This window comes from Sphaeramia orbicularis, chromosome 22, assembly GCF_902148855.1.
Source record: "Sphaeramia orbicularis chromosome 22, fSphaOr1.1, whole genome shotgun sequence".
Classification (NCBI taxonomy): domain Eukaryota; kingdom Metazoa; phylum Chordata; class Actinopteri; order Kurtiformes; family Apogonidae; genus Sphaeramia; species Sphaeramia orbicularis.
In genome coordinates this window covers 31,689,189-31,710,352 of record NC_043978.1, presented here as the reverse complement: position 1 = coordinate 31,710,352, position 21,164 = coordinate 31,689,189, and the positions used below count along the sequence as shown (strand labels likewise).

General features: G+C 38.4%; 1 protein-coding gene across 1 annotated transcript; it reads right to left on the bottom strand.

Moving 5' to 3' along the window:
• Positions 1 to 2,005: 2,005 nt before the first annotated feature.
• Positions 2,006 to 20,583, bottom strand: dcaf5 (ddb1 and cul4 associated factor 5). The gene is made up of 9 exons (XM_030126217.1): positions 20,136 to 20,583; positions 18,662 to 18,805; positions 18,221 to 18,257; positions 17,947 to 18,086; positions 15,328 to 15,457; positions 12,307 to 12,520; positions 8,809 to 8,875; positions 7,634 to 7,761; positions 2,006 to 3,976 (listed from the first exon to the last, which is right to left on the bottom strand). The coding sequence occupies exons 1-9, from the start codon at positions 20,350 to 20,352 to the stop codon at positions 2,702 to 2,704; spliced, it is 2,352 nt and encodes a 783-aa protein (XP_029982077.1). The 5' UTR covers positions 20,353 to 20,583; the 3' UTR covers positions 2,006 to 2,701.
• Positions 20,584 to 21,164: the final 581 nt, after the last annotated feature.

Sequence of the window (21,164 nt, the reverse complement as noted above, 5' to 3'; positions counted from 1 at the left end):
AGTCAACCCCCCATCTTTTAATGTAAATTTCAAAAGTGTTGTGAAGAAATTAAACTGAAAAACTCTGCTGGTTTAGTTTCTTGCATAGAGGATGATTTAGATAATTTTTGCTGTTGTTGCTATTAACTTAAATGAATCACATTTTACCCTTTGAGAGGATTTTGGATGTAATTTAACACCTATTCTGCCAGGATTGTGTTTTGGTAATATTCCAAATGTGATCACTGAAATATATTAGTTGTTGGTAGGATTTTGCTTGTGGCTTTTTATCAGACCTTTATGTTTCTTTGACTTCACACATGACTTCTTCCCCCTTGACCGGGTTCAAAAAGTATTTTATCCAACATATTTTTACATGCCTTACATGTATTTTACTTATGAGGAAAATAAAACTGCAAAATAAAAAATAGAACCTAGAATGATCAAGATTGATGTTCAAAGTACATCGGTCTACTTGGTAATATTCCTGATTTTCTGCAGGTACTGTATGAGCTGCAACAAGTCTAAGCTCACCTGGAAAATTATTTAAAGCTACTTAAAAATGAAAATGTGAAAATTTGCTTCCTCGCCACTGTCACCAGTCACAAGTGTTTGCTCCTGGAGGATTCTGTTGGGTTTCTGTAAATTGGCTTAGAGTCTGGTTTTGACCAACTCTATATTTAAAGTGTCAAGAGATAACTTTTTTTGTGATCTGGCGCTATATAAATAAAATTTGATTGATTGAGTGATTTAATTGGTTTTCCCCTGTAAGTCGCTTTGGAAAAAAGCGTCTGCCAAATGCGTAAACATAAACATAAAGGAGCTACATGAGCTAAAACTAGCATCAGTGCGTTTGCAATACAGAGGTATGAAATGAATTTATTCACATACTCAGGTCGATGTGTCGCTGTGTACGTAACCACTGGAGGGAGTAGTGAGTCACAGCTGGATTCCCTGATGATGAAAATTAATGTTAATGCCAAGCTGATGATGAGAACCATAAGAACTTTTACAAGAAAGTAACATAGTGATTAAAAAATAAAAGCATTATCAGTTTTCTCAACTGGACACTGTTTTAAAAGAATGAGGTTTAATGATGAAATAGCGTGATCTTTCTACACTGGTCTTTGATTATGAAGCTTATGAAGGTACAAAATTAACATTTTATGTTGTTGCGTTTGGTATGTTCGATCCACACGTTCAGACTAAACTGTGACAGTTCTGACCTTGTTCTGACAGTTCCAAACAGATCGTTAGTGCAGCTACTGACAGCGCAAACTGAAAACAGAGAAAAACAGAAAATGGTGATTTGCGGTTTTACTGTGGCTAAGCTAACAGCTATCAGATTATAGACAGTGTTATTTTGACTGAGATTTAGTTTGAAAGAAATAATACTAGGATGTGTGTAAATAATGAGCTTCAGTGATACAGTCTGTGGAAATGGAGCATTAATTCTCTGGTGGTTTTGATAGGTGAATGTGTTCTGGTACATAACATTCCCCTGCTAATAGTTTGGAATATCAATACTACATATTTTCTGATAACTAAAGTGGTTATAAGTTAATAAACGCTATTAAGATAAAACATTACACTCAAAATGTACCGTGTGGTTCTAGACTTCAATATAGTACTGTAAAATTTAGTTTTTATATGCACTCATACATTTTTTTTGCATCATAGTAGTGGATATTATGTCTCAGCGATGTCCATGGTTTATGCAGTAGTGCAGTTCTTATCACTGCTTTACGTATTCTAGCATTTTGTTCAATCAATAGAATGTTCTACTCCAGCTGACATTTGTTACTGGAGGTCACAGCCAGCTCAACAGGCTTCAGACTCTTTTCACAGCAGAGTTCAGTATGTGTTGTCATGGCAACGTGGCCAGCACTTGGCAAAGGACCCAATTCTACAATAAAACACCTTGTTTTTTATCATTTCAGACAGATGTGTCAAAAAAGAAAACATTTCACCCACCAATGCCTATTGTGAATAAGTGACGCCCCAGGAAGAAGCTATAACATTATCATTGAAGAACAAATTATTCTTTAATTGCAAGAAAACAAAAGCGAGCACTGACTTGTAATGGTACCCAGAGGGCTGGATAATGAGACAAAAACAATTTGCAGACACTGAAAGCATCATTTCAATGTACAGCTTAAACAAAATGGTGCTCCTTAGGATTTCTGTGGAGACAGTCAATTCTTCAGACACACTGAAGCAGTCAAGAATCACTTAAAAATCAAAAGCAAATTCAGAATTAGAATCAGTGTTAAAATGCAGATATTAAAATGCTGCAAAGCCATTGTCCTCCATAAGACCTTTTTTGTTATGTTGGAGGGGCTCCAAATCCTGGGTGGAGCATTCTGCAACAACCAGAGCATGAGAAGAAAAACACTGATACCGCAAGAAAATAAATGAGTAGCCAATGTATTTCAGTTAAAATACCTCTGCTATCAACAATATTTAGCTTAAGTTTTCTATTTCCCATCATTTTAAAGTCATCTCCGGTTTGACCTCTGTAGTGATGACTAATTAATTTGTTCTAAAACAAAAAAACAACCTCATTTCCTTCCCAACATCTTTTGCTCTAAAGCAGTGTTCGTGTGTCTCATGGCTACAACCAAGATGGAAAATGAAAAAGCTGAGTTGTAAAAACCCATAGAAAACCCACTTTCTAAATTAAGTCTTTTAACAAATGATCTCTTTCTTGGATGAAAAATAATTATGTTTTTAACTTCTTCTCTGATGGTGAGGAGCCCGGCCCCCCGCCCTCTGATCCCATGTGAGTCCGTTTCAGAGTCGAGCCCTTTGGAGGTGACAGTCTGTTGTCTTCAGTCTCTTCCTCTGATTCTGAGGACGCATGTGTGTTCTCATTCATGTGTCCCACAGCTGGTGCCACAGTCCGGTGCTGGCCGTTCACCCCAGGGCTACACCGGCTCTGGGAGTTACCATCCACCGCCACCGAGCTGCTGCACGCCTCTGCGCTGTGAGAACCGTCTAACGCCGTCCTCCCTTCAGTCTCTGTCCTGAGCTCCTCCACAGCTAGATGTCTCTGTAGCTCAGTTCTGTCACTCTCTTCCTCATTCTCTTGGCTCTCAGGGGACATGACCGGGCTTTGACACACAAAGTCCGAAGGGCTCAGGCATTTCTCCTCCTCTGTGGTGCCACCAACCTGGGGCTTAATTTGTACAGAGTTCTGTTCTTCACCTGATGATGATGAAGACAGGTCATCAATTGAGATTGAGGGATAACTGCAGGAGTCTATGGCTGAAAACAGAGCCTGTACAGACTCAGGTCGGTCTCCAGCTCTGGAAACAACATTCATGCGCCGCCTCCTCATCACATTACGGCGCCTCACTGCACTGCGACGCTCTTCATCATCGCTACTGGAGCTGGAGGTGGATGTGGACGAGCTGGAGGCACCGGCAGGAAGTGAAGGGGAGGAGGTGGGGCTGGATAGAGTGGAGTTGTCCCTAGGACTTGGCGATCGAGGCCGGGGCATGGGGTCGAGCCAAAACTCACTGGAGTCCGAGTCCTCGTTCACAAGGAAACCTGACTGATGTCGCTGCTGTCTCCGCTGTCTCCTCACCTCCCCCTCTGCTCCGGTTTGCTCCTCCCCTCCAGAGACAACAGAGGATGACGAGGAGTTATCGGAGTCGCTGTGGTGACCGGCAGCTGAAGCGGTGACAGGAGCCACCGGTGCGGTTCGCGTAGATCGACGTCCACGAGCGTGAAGCTGCATGATGGCCTCTTCGCTCAGGTCGCTGTCTGAGTCTGAGCTCCAGCCCTCGATCTCTCTACGCACCAGAGAATCAAAGAAGGCCATCATACGTGGGTCCTCCTGGATGGACTGGCTGACATAATCATGGGACAGACCGCTGCCGCTGTTCAGAACCAGGCTGATGTATTCCTCGTGGGTGTAGAGGCTGCGGGACTTGTCCTCCACACGGCCCTCCAGGTCACCTAGACTGTCAGGCTGCTGGTAAGGACTCCAGACCTGGACCGACAAAGAGACAACACGGAGGAGAGAGGGATGAAAGAGAAATTTAAGACAACGCACAAAGAGGAGTGGCGCGAGAGAAAGAATAAAGTAAGAGAGATGGAAAGACAGTGACAGAATGAAACATATATGAAAGAAAATACATGTGCACAAAGGGAGAGTAAGAAGGTCATGTCAGTTCAAAGATTATTGATAGTGGCTCATTGCTGAACACCTGGGCCTGGATCACCTTTCAGTGTTGAGTGTAAAATGCTCATATTACCATTACTGACGGAGGTTAATCTGTCATCTTTGTGTAAATGCTTCTGTCACTGTGAATGTAAATAGTTCCGTCTTATCTTAATTGTTTTTAAACTGTTGTTCAAGTTATTAAACAACTTTCCTGGGAATAATCAGAGCAATTTCAACCTAATAATAAAGATAGGGATAAAAGTTGTAGTCAGAGAAGCATGGAAAAACAAACAGTAAAAGTAACAGTTTAGACATATTCTATTTTCTTGTATGATAAAAACACATGGGAAAAAAAATCCCAAGGTTTTCCCTCGGTTTTCAGACACAGACAGGATGTCTGGGTTTGAAATTATTCAGTAATTTACTTTTTTTCATGTTGTTTTCAGCAATTATCCATCCCACATTTGTGAAAGAAAGCCATCAGCAGAAACACTGAAAAGTCTATTCATGAGCCTTTTCCTTAAGTTTGTGGAACACTAAAGAACACACACGGACATTTTAGGGTAATTCAGTAGGAACATGTACAGATTTCAATAAAAATACAGGATTTTATAATCATTTGGTATCATTATTATTACCATTAACGGAACTTAGGTGCTGCTTAAGTCTTATGATTGAAGGAAAAACTCTGAAATAACTCCTCAGGTTATCATAATTCATGCAGGGACGAGTTAAGTTACACCATAATTATCTAAATCTTCACATTATTTTCCACTTGACTGAAAAATGTGGCTGCTTACAGACAGAGGCTACTGTCATCATTGAGAAAATAAGTATTTACTTTCAAATTTTGCACAAAAGTAAAGACCAAAATGAAAAAGCCCAAGTGATCAGGTGATTCATGTAAAGTGTGTCATTACAAAATTACAAACTAATGTTAGCTTATTACTATGGATAATAAAACTCTGTTGTATATCATTAAATCTAAAAACTCATCAAATGTTCAATATTTCCTACTTTTTGGCTGAATCTAAAGAACTATGGAAGTTGACTCTGAAATGAGTAAATGACGAAATCCAACATGTGCTCTGTTTCTCTGACCCGAGGCACACTGAGTAAAAAACAGTCAGACATCAGACCATCTTTGAATACTGCCTGGTTTATTCATCAGGTCAGCAGCAGGATAATCCAGTGAGTCATCATCACTCAAGAACAAGACTTTTTAACACAGCTGCTGCATGTGTCAGGACACTTATTGTTCAAGCAGCGTCAAATCTTAATGTTGTGAAGAGTGAGTCTAAGTGCAGGTTGCTTCAAAGCATTTAAGACGATAGATCAAAACTATGTACTGACAACAAAAAGACACGTTGGCAGCTTTACTATTAACAGAGTAAATGTCAGGGGAGGCTTTAGTTTTAGCCGCAGAAGCTCTACATGAACCAGGCTGCCTTAAACTGAAACACTTTAAAGGCCTTGAGATGTATTGTACACCAAATGGCATCTGGGATTTGTACGATCTTTCTTCATCTTTCTATAACCCAGTTTTGATAAATCTGCTGTATCAGATGAAAGTAAATGATAGGGGATGTCTGCTCACAGGGGGAAGTCAGAGCTCACTCAGAAACTGTGTAGTGTCGTTGGAGATCAGTGTCTCACTTCAGGGCTTTGTCTACTGTCTGTCTCAGGACAACGACACTCAAACCCAAACATCAACTTGACTAACATCTTCTTTAAGCGCTATGTCATCATACTGCTACTGCTGTTACTGATGATACTAAATGCAACAGACAACAGACGCATTCAATCCAGTTTCTTAAAAGCATGCATGCAATGTATGAAAAAAAGATGTAAAAATCTCTATAAAAGTAATCCCTCTTAATAAGTCATCAGTGTGAAGTGCGGCAGTCTATTTATCTGCAGAGACAGTGCATAGGAAGTGAAATGGTTAATTATAAAACCGACAGATAAAGCATTGAATATACTGAATTTTTAATCAATGTCACTATAATTGCGGTCATGTACATTATAAATTGTGCAAAAATGATACTTTTTTTTTTTACTTCACTTGAGGGAACGCTATTCCTTATGCGCAATCATGCAGCATTTGCCTGACGAAGGACTAGTGCTGACTTGAAATCACATTTGAAATAAAATACCCTCATTATTGCAAGCCTTACATTGTGCAGGAATCTCCTGAATTTCGATTGATACGGCGTTGTGCACTCTTCCTACGCACCTGTTGCTAGAGATAGATGTGTGAAGAAAGATTCTTAATAGATATAGCGCTGAAAAAATATACCAACACCAAATACCAGGCAGACAAGGCTTGTTCTGAAATAAGAGGGAATCTGGTGTTGAATGCAACTGCTAGTGAGAAAGGCTGCACCAGTACTTAGGATGTAAGGATTACCAGTATAATGATAAACCACGGTAAAATTCCTGACGGTTAGTATTACTGTTTCAAATTCTAATTATCATTAAAACCATGTTTAATTACTGCACTTTGAAAAACTCACTGTAATACTGCTCATTTCCTGGAGAAGCAGCAGCACTCCAGGCGTGCATGTGAAGTTTGAAAAATTTGGCCTCTGAAAACATGGCGGAGGGCTCCCGCACGGACAGCGCTACGGAGATTTTTCCCACCACAAAAAAGGACAAAGTAGGAAGTCTGGTTGTATTTTGGATTGTGCAAAGTGCAGTGACCTCTCATGGCCATAAGGTGCCATCTTTAATGCACATTTGTATATTTGATGTTTACATGTTAATATTTTAATGTTTCTGCCAACAAAAAGTACATTGTGTGTGTTATTTTATCTGTTTTTCCAAAATAAAACTTGGTTAAATTATTTCAGCGTGTGTATAAGTACTTTTTGAACATTTTGAGCACATTTCAACAATACTACGATAATAACCGTGAGAATTTTGGTCATAATAACCGTGATATAAAATTTTCATATCATTACATCTCTAATCTGTACTGATACGTAAAATAATTTGGGTGATAGCTGATGCTGACTTACTTATTTTGTGTTTGATGAATTTGTTTTGTTATTTATGCCCTATTTGTGCCAGGAAAATCTTCGTTAAATACGTGAACAGCTTCACTTAAATTTTTCAAATGGTTCATCAAATTTAATCATAAATGACTGAAATACATTTTAACATAACATTGATAAATATCAATCACTACAACGATGAAACAATATTTTAGTAGATATCAGTAAATGCCTGCCGATATATCTGTGCATCCCCTCTAGCAAGCAATGAAAGCAGAGGAGTAGATGAAGAAAAACGAAGTTGGGCTGTTTTCTGATGGACAGGTAGGTGCTGAGATTTTCTTGGGCTGCTTAAGCATTGGCTTTACCATTACAACAAATTTAAAGTTCTTACAACAGTCCAACTCTTATCCAACGCCAATATTTCTCATCTAAGTCTAATCTGAACCTTGTGTTTATTTTTGGTGAATCGTATTTGTGTACTAACCTTGATGACTTTCTCCACACCAGATGAGCAGATCATGTAGGTGTGAGGGTTGAAGCGAACCTGGTTCACTATGGACCGGTGACCCTTCAGAACCATGAAAGCCCCATTCACCACTCGCCCAGGGCCTCCTAATAGACAGAACAGGACGTGGTTTGTTTAATGTGATACTGGCAGACATACAGTCACGGAGATGCTAGTCGATGTCAAGGGCTTATTTAAATAAACATATTCAGCTGCACAAACAGTCACCATTATTCCACCTGTTTCTGAATAGAAAAATATAGACACTAAAAACAGACAGTAGTAATGCAATCCTAATAATATGCAGTTAGTCTGACACCAAATAGGCCCACTGCACATATTTTCAGAGTGAGTAAAATCCATAAATGTGTCAGGTGGTGCCGCAGAGCGACAAATGAGCACATTCTTTTGTTGATGCATTTTGGGGAACTTTCTACCTAAAGTACTGAACAAATTTTCACAGAAAGCTCTATGTGGAGCAGTTAATTCTTAATGTTCACCATCAATCAAATTTAATCAAATTTTATCTATATAGCACCACATCATAACAAAAGTTTTCTCGTGACACTTTACATACACAGGTGGTCGAAACCAGACTCTTAAGCCAATTTATAGACACCCAACAGAATCCTCATACATACATTCGAACTAAAGTCTAAACCTGAACTGAGACTCCACAATGGAAAAGGACATTAAGAGACGGGCATTGATACAGGATATCTGGGAGTTACTCATGTCTGGAAAGCATATTGTGACCAAATGAACTGAGGGCAAACCACAGTCTCAGCATAGAGAAGTCTATCATTCTTTCTGCGGTTAAACAGTGACAGGACTTGGGTTTGTTTTGCCTTTTCAGACGCCACGGAAATCTTTAACCTTGCAGAATTACATCTATAAGGGAGTCGTGGTATGTGTGATTAAAAGCCCTGATTGAGATAGGAACAGTGTGAACTTAAACTAAGTAAATGCATGAAAAACAAACAAAGCAGAACGAGTGCTTTGAGCTGAACAGGCTTAAGATAAGGCACTAAGGAATCTAAGGAACCAGGGTTATGAAATCCTCTCTGTGTCCTTCAAAAATCATTAACAGTACTAAACTATCACCATGCATTCATAGGAATATGTAGCTGGTGCAGACAGTTTCAATAACTCACCTGCCTCTGGATCCTTTGGGATTCTCCACATGTAGAGGTTGAAGTCATCAGACCCGGACAAGATGTACTGAGAGGAAAATAAAAGGATGTTTAAAGCTTCAAGTCATTTTAAGTGATCAAACTTTCCATCAGACCTCAAGGGAGAGGAAATATTATCTAAATACACTCAGCGAGACGCAAACCCTCAGGGCTCAGAGAGGGGTCTATATTTGGTACATCGGCAGGTCTTATCAAAGTGCAGCATCTCACCAGGTGCGATGAAACGCACTGTTGACATGACATGGCAGCCTGACCCCCACAGAGCTCCTGAACTGTTATTAGAACATGTGGTTCCACTTAAATCTGTAACTAAACGTAGGTTTTGGCAGCGCCAGGGGTTGGAGGTAGTCCTGCCTCAAACAGGGGCTTTAACATGACAAATAACGCAGAGACGGAACCACGGCAGAAACAGGCGGTCACTTCCTAAATGAAACCAGCTGGGTGCTTCATGTGAATATTGGAATATTAAATCAAAAGGTACAAAGCATCTTACATTTTCCACTTGTTTGGAAATAACCCAATCCAGACAAACCAGATTAAAATCAGATAACACAAAACAAAAAAGACAATGACGACGCAGATTTTGAGCTGCAATAACCTAACTAATCAGGAAATTGCCAAATATGAAATTAATCCCCAACTGTTTTGATAATCAGTTAAATGGGTTCAGTTTTTTGGAAAAACCAACCAAAAGCCTCTGATTTCAGCCTCTTACATGTGAATATTTTATACATTCTGTATTCCTCTTTGACAATAAACTGAATATCTTTGTCTGTGAATCAAGAAAGACATTTCAAGATTTGAGGACGCTAAATCTTTGAATCTTTTTTGTTTACTGAAGGTCAGCATTAAGTATAATTATGCTTGGTTGTGAAAACCCACAAAACTGTTGTAGCATTGCATTTTATCCAAGTACAAAACCTGAATAACAAGAAGAAAAAAAAACAGTCTCCAAAAAAAAACAAAAGGAAACAAAAAACAATACTTGCCCTTCTTCGAGTGTTTATTTGATTTCCACACCTTATGACATGTACAGTCAACACTGACAATCAGAATCATATAAGTATTCAAGTGCACCTTCTATCTTTTAACATTATATTGAAGGTTTTGTTGAGTTGAAGTGCTTGTCAAGGCTTATTTTACCATCTGGAAGCATATTTTCAAACCCTTTGGATTTGTTATTATGCAGTGTCTTGTGCCGTTTGCCTCCTGACAGTCTGTCAAAGTCAATTATTTTTGTGCTGTTTTATCTGTCAGAGATTTAAACAAATTCTTCATTCTTTCACAAATATGCTGTCACTGTAAAAGCTTACACTTTTTTTTTTCCAGCTTCCACTCGGGTGCTATAATCCAACCTTGACCCTTGTTTATCCATTTTCTTTTTATCCTCTAACAAACAGTTTATCAGTAAACCACAATAATCCCATAAAGGGTTTCTTATCTAAGGTACATGATAAATAAAATGAGTTAAATTAATGTTAAATCATTATTCCTTAAATACAGACTGTCAGTCTGGTTGCTGTTGGACATTCTGAACACCTGTGTGTTTGTCCTCAGGTTTCCAGAGGACATGTCAGACAGGAATGTCACACCCAAACCGTCCTCCCCCCTTTTTTTTTTTTTTACCTTCCACCAACTTCAACTGGTAGGCCATCACTCTGCATCTCTGCTTTCACATAGCTCTGGCAAAATCCTCCAATGGTTGTAATTCTTGGTCTGCCAAGGACATTTCTGAGAACTGGGCAGGCACCGAATCTCTATCACATCCTTTGTCATGTCTTTAAGCTTTGTATGCTCCTGCTCAGGTTATATGCAAGTGTATTAAGTGTTCTTGAGTTCAGGGAGGCAGCTAGGTATTATCTTCCATGCATGATTTCATTTTGTCTTCTAATGACAGAAAAAAGCAAATTTGTTCTGGTATAATTTCATTCCGCTCAAGGCACTGAATTGTGTGTAAATGATTTACCAACTCAAGGTAACAAGTAAGACAAATACAGCATCAAATTCTTCATGTTGGAGAAGCTGTGGCATTAATCCAGAAATTTGACTCAAGGAGTTGGGATTGAATACTACTTCACTTCAGATAATGCATTTCGATCAATGAATTGAATAACTGTTGCAGGCTTTTAAGGAGTGCAGGTTGAGAAGGCATCTTCATTACCTTTGTCTGACTCTATACATATTTGTGAGGGTGCAAATAATATTTTTAGTGATTTTTTTTTTTTATCTGATTCATTTTTCAATTGAGCGTTTGGTGTATGAAACGTCAGAAACATCTCAACATCTCATTTAGTCCATTATTCCAAGATATTTAATTTACTGATGAAAAAAGAGAAAGCAGAAAGAGAAATTTGAAAGCTGCAGTTTATGACATTTTCTTTCAAAACTGCAGTTAATGATAATCAAAATCACTATTGCTTAACTTAATATTCCAAAATTAATCACTCATAATTGACTGTTGCAGCTCTAGTGTGGGCATTCATTATTTTAACACTGTCTTTGTGCTACATTGTGAAGACAACAATTTCTCATTGCTCAAGTTTTATTAAATGATCATCTGGTAAAATGTTACTTCAACATTTAACATCAAACAAATCTTAATATTCTTCTTCTTGCGGAGATAAATCATTATGCTCTCGTTCCTCTTTCTTCAGCCAGTTTTCTGTCCAGCTTTGCAGCAGGTGAACAGATTCAAACTAGCAAACCTGCTGCTGTAACCTCTAAACCTCCTCCTTCAGGACCGATTTTAAGTCTTCACGAGCTCTGCCGAGACTAAAGGATAACATTAGCATAATAAACATGACTGCTGGGTGATGTCATGTCTGAGGAGGACCTACGGGACCGTCATTAGTGAGTCTGAATGCCTCGGGTGCTCCTCCAACACTCATACATCCCAATTTCACAGAAGGAACTGATGCATTCTCCTATTTTTATTCTTTCTATTCAACCCACATGTTCCCAGTATTCTTCTTAAGTTTCAAATAACCACAGAACTGGCTTAACTTGTATCAGAAGCTAAATGGCACTTGGGAGAAATAAAAAATATAAGGTAACCATCTGAGTCTCAGAAAAGTGGAATAGTACTGAAGCTTATTTAACACTATAACACGAGACGAGATGTAAATTTTGCAACTCCCACTGCAAGTATTAGACAGTATATAGCTGATTTTTAAAAATGTATTTATTTAATATGTATATTGGTCGACGGGTTATTTATTTTGGTTCATTAAGTCAGTTAATGTGGAGCTCATTTATAAAGTCAATCTGTCTTCACACAGTTCTTTAGTTGGTGCAATATTGCAAATGAACCAGAAACTTTGCCAACACAATAATAAATAAATGAATCACGGCTCAAAAATCGCAGTCTAAACCAAACTGTGGACTTAGTGAAATGTCATATTATCTTTTAAATACTTTACTTGTGGATTAAAACGACTAGGACTTGTGTTAAGGACCAACCTGATCTTTGTCTCCAGCGAAGCAGCAGCTCTTCATGGTGCAGGAGTTGAAGTATCCCTGGTTGTCAAACTGGAAGCTGGGCAGGCGGGAGTGCAGCTCGTAGAGGACGGGTGGCAGGCGGCGGCGTAGGGCCAGCAGCTGGGTACCTGTGCTGTTGAAGCGAACGCTCATGGCGCTCTGCAGGGACATGCTGCCTCCGTAACGTAGCAGAGAGCTGAGGGAACGGAATGAAGCTTGTAAGATCAGTCTGTACCGTTACTGGTGAATGGACATTTCAGTCTGTTAAGTGAAGATGTAATAGTTAAATTTTTTTTCCCTGTTTGTCTTAGTTGGAGTAATAGTATTATTTTCTTGTAACTTCCCAGATTAGGATAAATAAAATCAATCCATCCATCCATCTCAGAATTGACTAGTGTAAGGTGTTATATTTTCTTTATCGCTACAAATCCAAGTTACACTGTGTAACTGCATTGCCAAAGCAGAATTTATTTCATGACCTAGGTAGGCTGTCTTATGATAAGGTGTATGAGCAGCAGGTCACATCAGCTACTTGATACAAACCTAAAAAAAGGTGAAGAGTGAGGGAGAGAGAGGATACTTTCATTATTTTGAGTTTGTTTCAGTCCAAGATACAAACAACACATTCAACATCTCATCAACTGTTATCTTTCAGGGTTCCTGTTTATATCCATTAAAAAGAAAAATTACCACTTTTCAGACCAATTTCCACACTTATTAAGATTTTTGAGACCATATTTGACATTTTAGTATTAATTATTCTGTAAATAAATAGCTTTATCATTCACCATATACTACATTCTGACTTGTTTTTTTATTCGGTTTCCAGATAATTGTCAGAATACTGTAACTTGGCTGAACTGGTTGCTCCAACCACGAAAAACTCTCTGCCGCTTAGCTGTTATTTTTAGAAATTCTGAATTTAATAGTTTAGAAAGCAGAGCAGCAATAATAAATAGTGTGGAAACACAAATATCTCTCCCTACCTATTACTAAAATCAAATTCCATATTTTTATATTATGCATGCATAGGAAACATGAAGTTCACAACCATTTGCTGCTGGCAAAAAAACAGTCTGAATGTACAGTATCTAATTTGTTTATACTTATACAGTAGCAGAGGAATGATGTAAAAAAAAAACCAAAGCTGACACAGAAGTCTGTACTGCCAAGAGAGCATGAAGTCAAGTATTTCAGAGCACAACATGCAGCTATTCCCTTTTAATACAAGATAAGACTATCACTTTATATAGAAATATTGTGTTAAAATTAACTTATGACACTCCCTGAGTTTCTGGTCCAAAAATGTGCTTCGAGTTTACTGACAATACATGATTATTTTACATGACAAATGCTGTTTTCCCTTTACAGGAAAAGCACAGCAGGTAATTGTTTGTGATATTAAACAAAGGTAAACACAATGTGCCTTTGATTAAACAACATCAAGTAACATGAGAATATACAAGATCAAACACTGACAACCTCATTAAACACAATCCAGACAAAAACTAAAGGCAAGCCTGAAAAGTAAGCATTTTATGTCTGGATGTGACGACTTTAAGAGGTTTGTGTCAAAGACCACTCTTAAAAACATAACACTATCTTTAATAGATGCAATTTGACGGTTGACATCAACATAGCTTAGCATAAATAAACTAGGTTTCTATTTGATCCACCAAATGTTGAAGTTATTTTTAAATTCACAACGGACTGAAAGAGTTTAATGAATTACTGTGTAAACACTGTAGAGAGGCAGAGCCAGCAGTAGAAGAAGAGAAATGAGTCAGTGCTTTCTGTTATTGGAAGTGTCGTCATCTGTGTACTAATAAGCTAAACCCAACCTGAGTATGTGCAAACACACACTCAGCTCATTTTGCTGTTTTCACAGAGTCATTTATTGGTATAAACATTTAGTTTTGCAGTGAGAGGAGAAGGTCCTGCAGCTGGCAGGCAACCAGTTAGTTTAACAATAAACCAACAGCTCCACCTGGTGGACAAGAACAGACGAGCAGCAAAGGCTGCAGCAGGTTTACGCTGGCTTAACTGAAATATGTTTCAGGGAAATGTATGAGATTTAACACACATGCAGGTCGTCAAATACTTTCATTTAGATTTATAAAAATTTTATTTGGGTACTGAACAGAGAAAAATGTCCCTCTTTTAAACATATTGTGTTACAAATGTATGTTGTATTTTTCAGTATTTTTCAGCATTTTCATAATGCGTTGTGTTTTGCCTCCCTCACAACATGGATACAGGCAGTGATTTGTTGCTTATTATATTTTATCTTTTATATTATGAACCTTATTTTGGTCTTGGTAGCGTAAACTTTTCCATATTTACACCTTTCATGAAAAATACCAGGAAAGTGCTCAATATTACCATTAGGCCTGTATTCTTTTTGTTTGGTTTTTCAAACAGTTCTACTGGTTAAGTGAAATATTTATCTACAAAGCCATATTTTAGAACTGTACCATAAATTATTAAGTGTTTTTTTATCTACCTTTCTATATTTTATACGTTGATTTTTATGTTTTCATACATTCATACCTGAAAAATACCTTATGTCCGGATGTGGATTTCTATATGGATCTGAAATTACTTGTATCAAGATATGAGATCTACATTGTTTCTACTTATTGGCATAAATTGACATTTATTAGTATGTTTTACTACTTAAAATATGTTTCAATATTTCTAATGATAGTTTACCTGTGTTATGAGCATGATTATATCTTGGTAATTTTCACTTCTGCTGATACAAATATAAATTTTACGACAAAAGGCAACACCTACACACTCCAAGCCACAGACATTTCATAGTGACTCATTGTGGTTTGTGGAGTAAATGCAGACTTCAACACTTCCCATGGAAGATTTTTTTTTTCATAGTCTTGCTTCTACAGTATGTGTTGTGTGTCTACCTACTTATCTTCAACAAAACCTAATTTCCCAATAGTATGAGGTTGAGTGAAAACACAGATATATTGAAAAATGTCTAACCTGCGAGGCTTGCGAATATCCCATAACCCCACTCCCTCTTTGGAGTTGGCGGTGGCGAGCAGTCGGGGCTCCACAGGGTTAAACATGACGCTGTGGAAGGCCGAGGGGTAGCTGGCCAGGCAGAACGGCTCTACAAGAAGAGATTATCCATATTTAATACTTATAACAGTGACATGTCTTTGCTAGATCATCACACCTACGTCTCTCATATTCGCATCTTCCTTTTTCACTTCAGCCTGCATAAATCATAGAGGGCAGTGCTCTAGTTTTCAATGATGTCAGGAGTACAATTAAACTAGAATAAATACACATAAAATCATTAACAAGAAAATAAACAACAAACAGAACATGAACGAACTAGGCCTTTTGTAAACATAGTTTTAACCTGATGAATAAAAACAATTGTGTAAAGGTTATATTTGTGCAGTTCAGTCTTCCTGTGCATGTAGCATTAAAACTAAAAGCAGTTTTCCCATATGTAATGTTTAAGCCCATTACTCAAACATTTTGAGAAAACCTACAACAATTAATCAATCTGTCAATAGTCAGTTTAAGTAATTTTTTAAGGAAAAAAAGGGGCAAAATTATCTGATTTCAGCTTCAGAAATGTGAATATTTTCTTCTCTGTGATAGCAAAATGAATATGTTTGGCTTGTAGACCAAAGAAGACATTTGAGGATGTCACCTAATAAACTAAACGACTCATTAGCATTCATTAAATCAACAGACTAAATCACAATAAAAATGTTAGTTGCTGCCTTAATGCGTCAAATAATGATCATGGGACTAAATAATGTAAAGGCGCCACCATTAAGAACTTTATAAATTATAACATGTCACTCCAGGGCTTACTGTTAGAGATGCCTCCTCAACATTTCAGGAAGTATATTTAATTTGTACAGAGTTTACAACAGTCACACTTGAGTGAAGTTCCAGCAGAGGGCAGTGAACTCATCAATTAAATATTTTATCCAAACATTCTTTAGCCGTTTATGTAATCACTCATTTTGATTCATGACATTTTGGCAACAGTGGAGCTGCTAAAAACATGACTAATAAGCTCGAGCAACAGAAGAATGTGAGAGCGTTTGTGTAACTTCCATTTTTATAAGTGTAGCTTCTAATGCTACAACAGACCAACATGAAAAGCCTGCCTGCTGACATGGAATAGTGATTGCTGCTAAATGTATTATTAGGCCAACTTGGCCACAAGGAAGGTTTCTAAAATAGGAATATATGCAAGATGATCCACTGCATTTTTAAAGGTATCAACAGATCTCACTAAGTCCCATCCTGGAGAATTGCACAACCATTCTCAGTCCAGCAGTCACTTGAACCCCCCACAACAACCCATGAAGAGTTCAGGGTGCATCAGAGGAGACGTGTTCTGACCCACAGTGTTTTACCAGTCAACACACATCAGATCACAATGAGAAAGTGTTCAATCACCTAAAAGTACAGGCTGCAATACATTATCAATGTAACTCTTACTTAGGTACAGAACTTCTCTTAAACACATTATTATTGGATCATCTATTCTATATCTATTATAATTACTCTTTATTGTATTTATTATTCACTATTATGTGGAATATATGTCTTGAAGTGATACTATGAGTGACTTGGAAGTAGAGGAATCAAAGTTTTTATTCTTTGAAAATCTTTACATCCATTCACATAAAATATATAAAATTTAAGCTAATAAATCATGTTTAACGTGTGAGGAATCTAATGTAAATAAAGAATCCATACAGACTTTTATGTCTCATATGGCTGTTCAATATCAAGTTCAATGAGCCAACAGCTAAAAAGTGTTTATGTGATGAATCCTCCTAATCCCCAAGTGTAAAAACAAACAAACAGAATAACTCAGTTTGCAAAGACTGCATTACTGTGTGTTATTAAGATGTTTCTAACTCTCCTCAACAATGTCAACAAATAAATTCTTATTATGAATGTAGAGTTTAATTCTTCAGACTTTCTTTGCTTTCATGGTTCATTTGTTGCATTGTGGGCTAAAAACTAAGCACAGTCTAACACATCCAGCTCATATCGACATACTTTAAAATAAAATTACAACTGAGCAAAAACGAAAACAGAAATGTGAAAACATCCTCGCTCAACTCATGAAAGAACACGCAAAGCACTTCTAAAAGCTCTGATAACTAGAGATTATGCAGTTGAAGAGTCTTTACATAAGCAAACAACTCATGATTACTTAATGTTGTGGGAAATTCTCTTGCCAATTCACTTATTACATAAGTAACAGCTAAACTCAATTGAGAAATTATATAGCTAAATCAACACAACAGAAAGAGAAAGTGGAAAGGGCAGCGGTGTACTGTCTGAAATATGGTTGCAGAAATGATCTTTATTTTATCCAGGACAACCAACTTAAGCAGAAAATAATCAGTTATAGTTTTTTCATTGTTATGTGAATCAAAAAAAAAATAAAAATTTTGGTTTCAGCCCTGTTTGCTTCTGGAAGGGGGCTTTAACCACAATTTGGAAAGAAACAATCATACCAAACATGGCTTCACTTCATTATATTATATTAAGTTATTATCACTGTCACTAACCTCTTAGCTGTGCAGAAACATACACAACACCTTTACATACCTCCATGGGGCGGCTCACGAGTGTCCCAGATAAGAACGCGCCCATCGTCAGATGAGCTCGCAAACACATTGTCATTGACTGGGCTGACGGAGAGGCTGTACACGGCATCAATATGAAGGAACACGTTAAGGGTTTCCCTCCTGTGGGGAAAAACAGACAGGGACAGTTACAAGAGGACAGGTACATTAGGTGAAAAATTAACAGTGCCAGATTATCAGATTTTTTTTGGTATTATCAGCATGATTATAAAAAGCCTTGTGTGTGTTTTCATCACCTTTCCACATCATGAAGTATCACCTGTTCATCATTTCCTGTGAAACAGCAAATAGACAAGTTGTGGGTAACAAAGTATGGAATGCAGCTGTGCAGAGGGCAAACTTATCTCATCTTTATCTTTACATATTCAGCAGTTGATGCTCTGGATTGCTATGAATGCCAAAAAGTAGTAATTTATTTCACAGACTTTGAAAAAAGTCATATAAAATAAAGACCATTAATAGACAGTTTAACTCCACAACCTACCAGCTCTAAACCTACAGTGTGTCCAATGCCACAGCTTTAGAGTGTATGTTATGTGCTGCAGTTTTATCTACAGCCCACAGACTGACAACCTACACTAACACCTGCATGTCTGTTTTAAGCAAAACAAAGAAAAATAGGCCTCGTGAGTTGTTCAACAGCAGCAGAGGTCACATGTGGTTTTTGTTGCTCTTACCACCAGAGAAAACCCTTTTGTTGGTGCTGTCAAAAGCCAGGCAGAAGATGTTGGAGAGGTGCTCCCCCTTCAGTTTCACAGGCTTGGACCGAGCGTGGATGGCTTTCTCCATGTGCCAAAGAAGAACTCGGCGGTCGTCTCCTCCTGTAGACATTGACAGAGTCATAAACTACAATTCATTCTATCATAAACTAAGTTAAAGATCCATGCTATATAAACATGTACTAGAGCAATTTAAACATACTACACTTGCATCAAAGACAAAGTCCTTTTCATGAGTAAAAGTACTAACATCACACTGAAAATACTCAAACTTTTATACTCAAAACCTTATTTACATAAAATTATTTTGACATTACCAGCAAGTAGGATAAGTACAAGCAGTCGAAGGTCCTTAGGTGATTGCTATTTGGTTTTCATTTTATTGCTGTATTCAAGAGTAAGTTGCATTTTTTTTTTCTGGTGAATATTAAAGTTTGAGCTCTTTTGAACTATTTTATATACTATAGGACAGTATCTACAGGAAAACATCATACTCTCTATATATTCATACATATTTGTGGTACTTGTATGTTGTGAAAATCACAGTCAACTTTTCATAAGCTCATTCATCTTAGTGACAAAGCATTCACAGCTAATCCAAGTTGGGTTTTCAAGACTTTTTTTTATCTTAAGGAGGAGCATGTTAAACTCCACCCATATAGGAGCACTTGATCCTCAACTTTCTTACAAACTTTGCAAGGAAGGGGATGAAGAATGTAATCAGGAAAGTAATAAAGCTGTCAGAGAGATGCAATGGTGGACAAGGTGCAGTCTTAGCCTCTGAGGTGTCATGGAGTATAAAGTAGCATAAAATGTAAATATATGAGTAAAGTACTGCATATATGTGTTCAGGAACAGTACTTGAGCAAAAATAGTACAGTTACATTCCATCACTGCCCGTTTACAACATATGGTGCAATCAGTCTTTTGTTATTGTGCATCTGACAATAATTCCAGTGAAATGGCCACATATGTGTCAGTCATGGACGTAGAGAACCTCAGAGAAGCCTAGACATTGTTCACATCAGCTGATCAAATGGTGACAGGCTCAGATACTGGAATATGTGCGAACAACACCTCTGTTATGAAATGTAAACATCCTCTGCAGCCCAAAAACGCTAAGCCTCAGGCTGTCACAGTAGGCCAAATGATTGCTTTTAATCCTCTCAGCTGTTTGGTTTAAGGAGGCAGCCATGATGAGACCAAAACTGTGGACAGGACTCATATCATGGACTGACATATGGGACCGGACCGGGGCGTCTGCTGCCGTCTGTACTGGTGTTAGTTAGCTAGCGTTAGCACCACGGCTAGGCTAAGTTAGCATCGTCTAGCCCTGGAGGGTTTCAGCTGACTGACTGCCTGGCTAGCTACCGTTAGCATGCTAACATTTAAAACAGCCTGAGCCGGGGGGAAGAGGGATTTGTCAACTTACCGGAGACGAGCCATTCTCCTCCGTTGTTGGAGAACTCAATGGCGTTGACACAGCCGAAATGTCCGAGCATATCCTTCTTGTAGAGGCTAGTGCAACCTGCCAACCTGCGTCTCTGAAATTCCTCCTTCATGAGCGGCTGCCCGGTCAGCTCTCTGCGGGACAGAAAGCCCACTGAGGAGCGCATGCCGCAGCCCTTCAGCTCCTTCATTTTCCACATGCAAAAACACGGCCCACTCTGCTTTTGTTTTCACCACAGCAGCCTCGACATCTGCTCGTGTTCTTGCGGGTGCTACGCGTGGGTAGATGTGGCACACGGCGGTCTGTGCTCAGTTTGGGTCTACATTATGGTGGACACCCTGCTGCCTGCTGATGTCGACGTTGTTTTGTGCCACCCTCTCCTCTGTGTTCAGTCCCAGAAGCAGCTTCCTGCTCCACGGGAGGACCGTCCCTCTCTCTCTCTCTGTCTCTCTCTCCCTGTCTGTCACTCAGCATCAGCAGCCACCGGCTTCACCCAGGCCTACAAACACATCCCATTACTTACATTATTTACTTTATGATAATCATTTTCACTACCATTACTGAACAGTGTTGGGAAAATTTCTTTTAAAAAGTAATTAGTTATAGTTACTAATTACTTTCCCCAAAAGGTAATTGAATTAGAAACGGAATTACTCACTCATAAATGTAATTAGTTACCAGGGAAAGTAATTATTGCGTTACTGTTTTGAAAAACCTTCAAATATGTAAAAGGAAAGATTTTTTGTTCACGGGCCAGTTGCATAGAGTAGGCCAGCAGACAGGTACTGAATACCATGACTGTGGTGAGGCTGGGGTCCACCAGGACCCACCAGGGCCCGGCTTTTCCACCACATGAGGGGATCTGCCTTTATAGTAAAAGGTGCTCCTCCAGGTAATCCCACATCTCCACTTCTTTCAGTGCAGTCACTCAGACTCACTGATAACTCCTCCCCTAAATTAGCTGCGCACGTTTCTGCGTAGTTCAAATGCATGGGGTGTGCTGGTACAACT

What these genes read in the sequence shown, in the direction of transcription:
- dcaf5 (XM_030126217.1), bottom strand. Translation starts at nt 20,352, where the DNA reads ATGTGGAAAATGAAGGAGCTGAAGGGCTGCGGCATGCGCTCCTCAGTG. An exon ending in TCGCTGGAGACAAAGATCAG is followed by an intron (nt 8,876 to 12,306) that starts GTTGGTCCTTAA and finishes TTTTCCTCTCAG; the next exon opens with TACATCTTGTCCGGGTCTGA. An exon ending in CCCAAAGGATCCAGAGGCAG is followed by an intron (nt 7,762 to 8,808) that starts GTGAGTTATTGA and finishes TCTGTCTATTAG; the next exon opens with GAGGCCCTGGGCGAGTGGTG.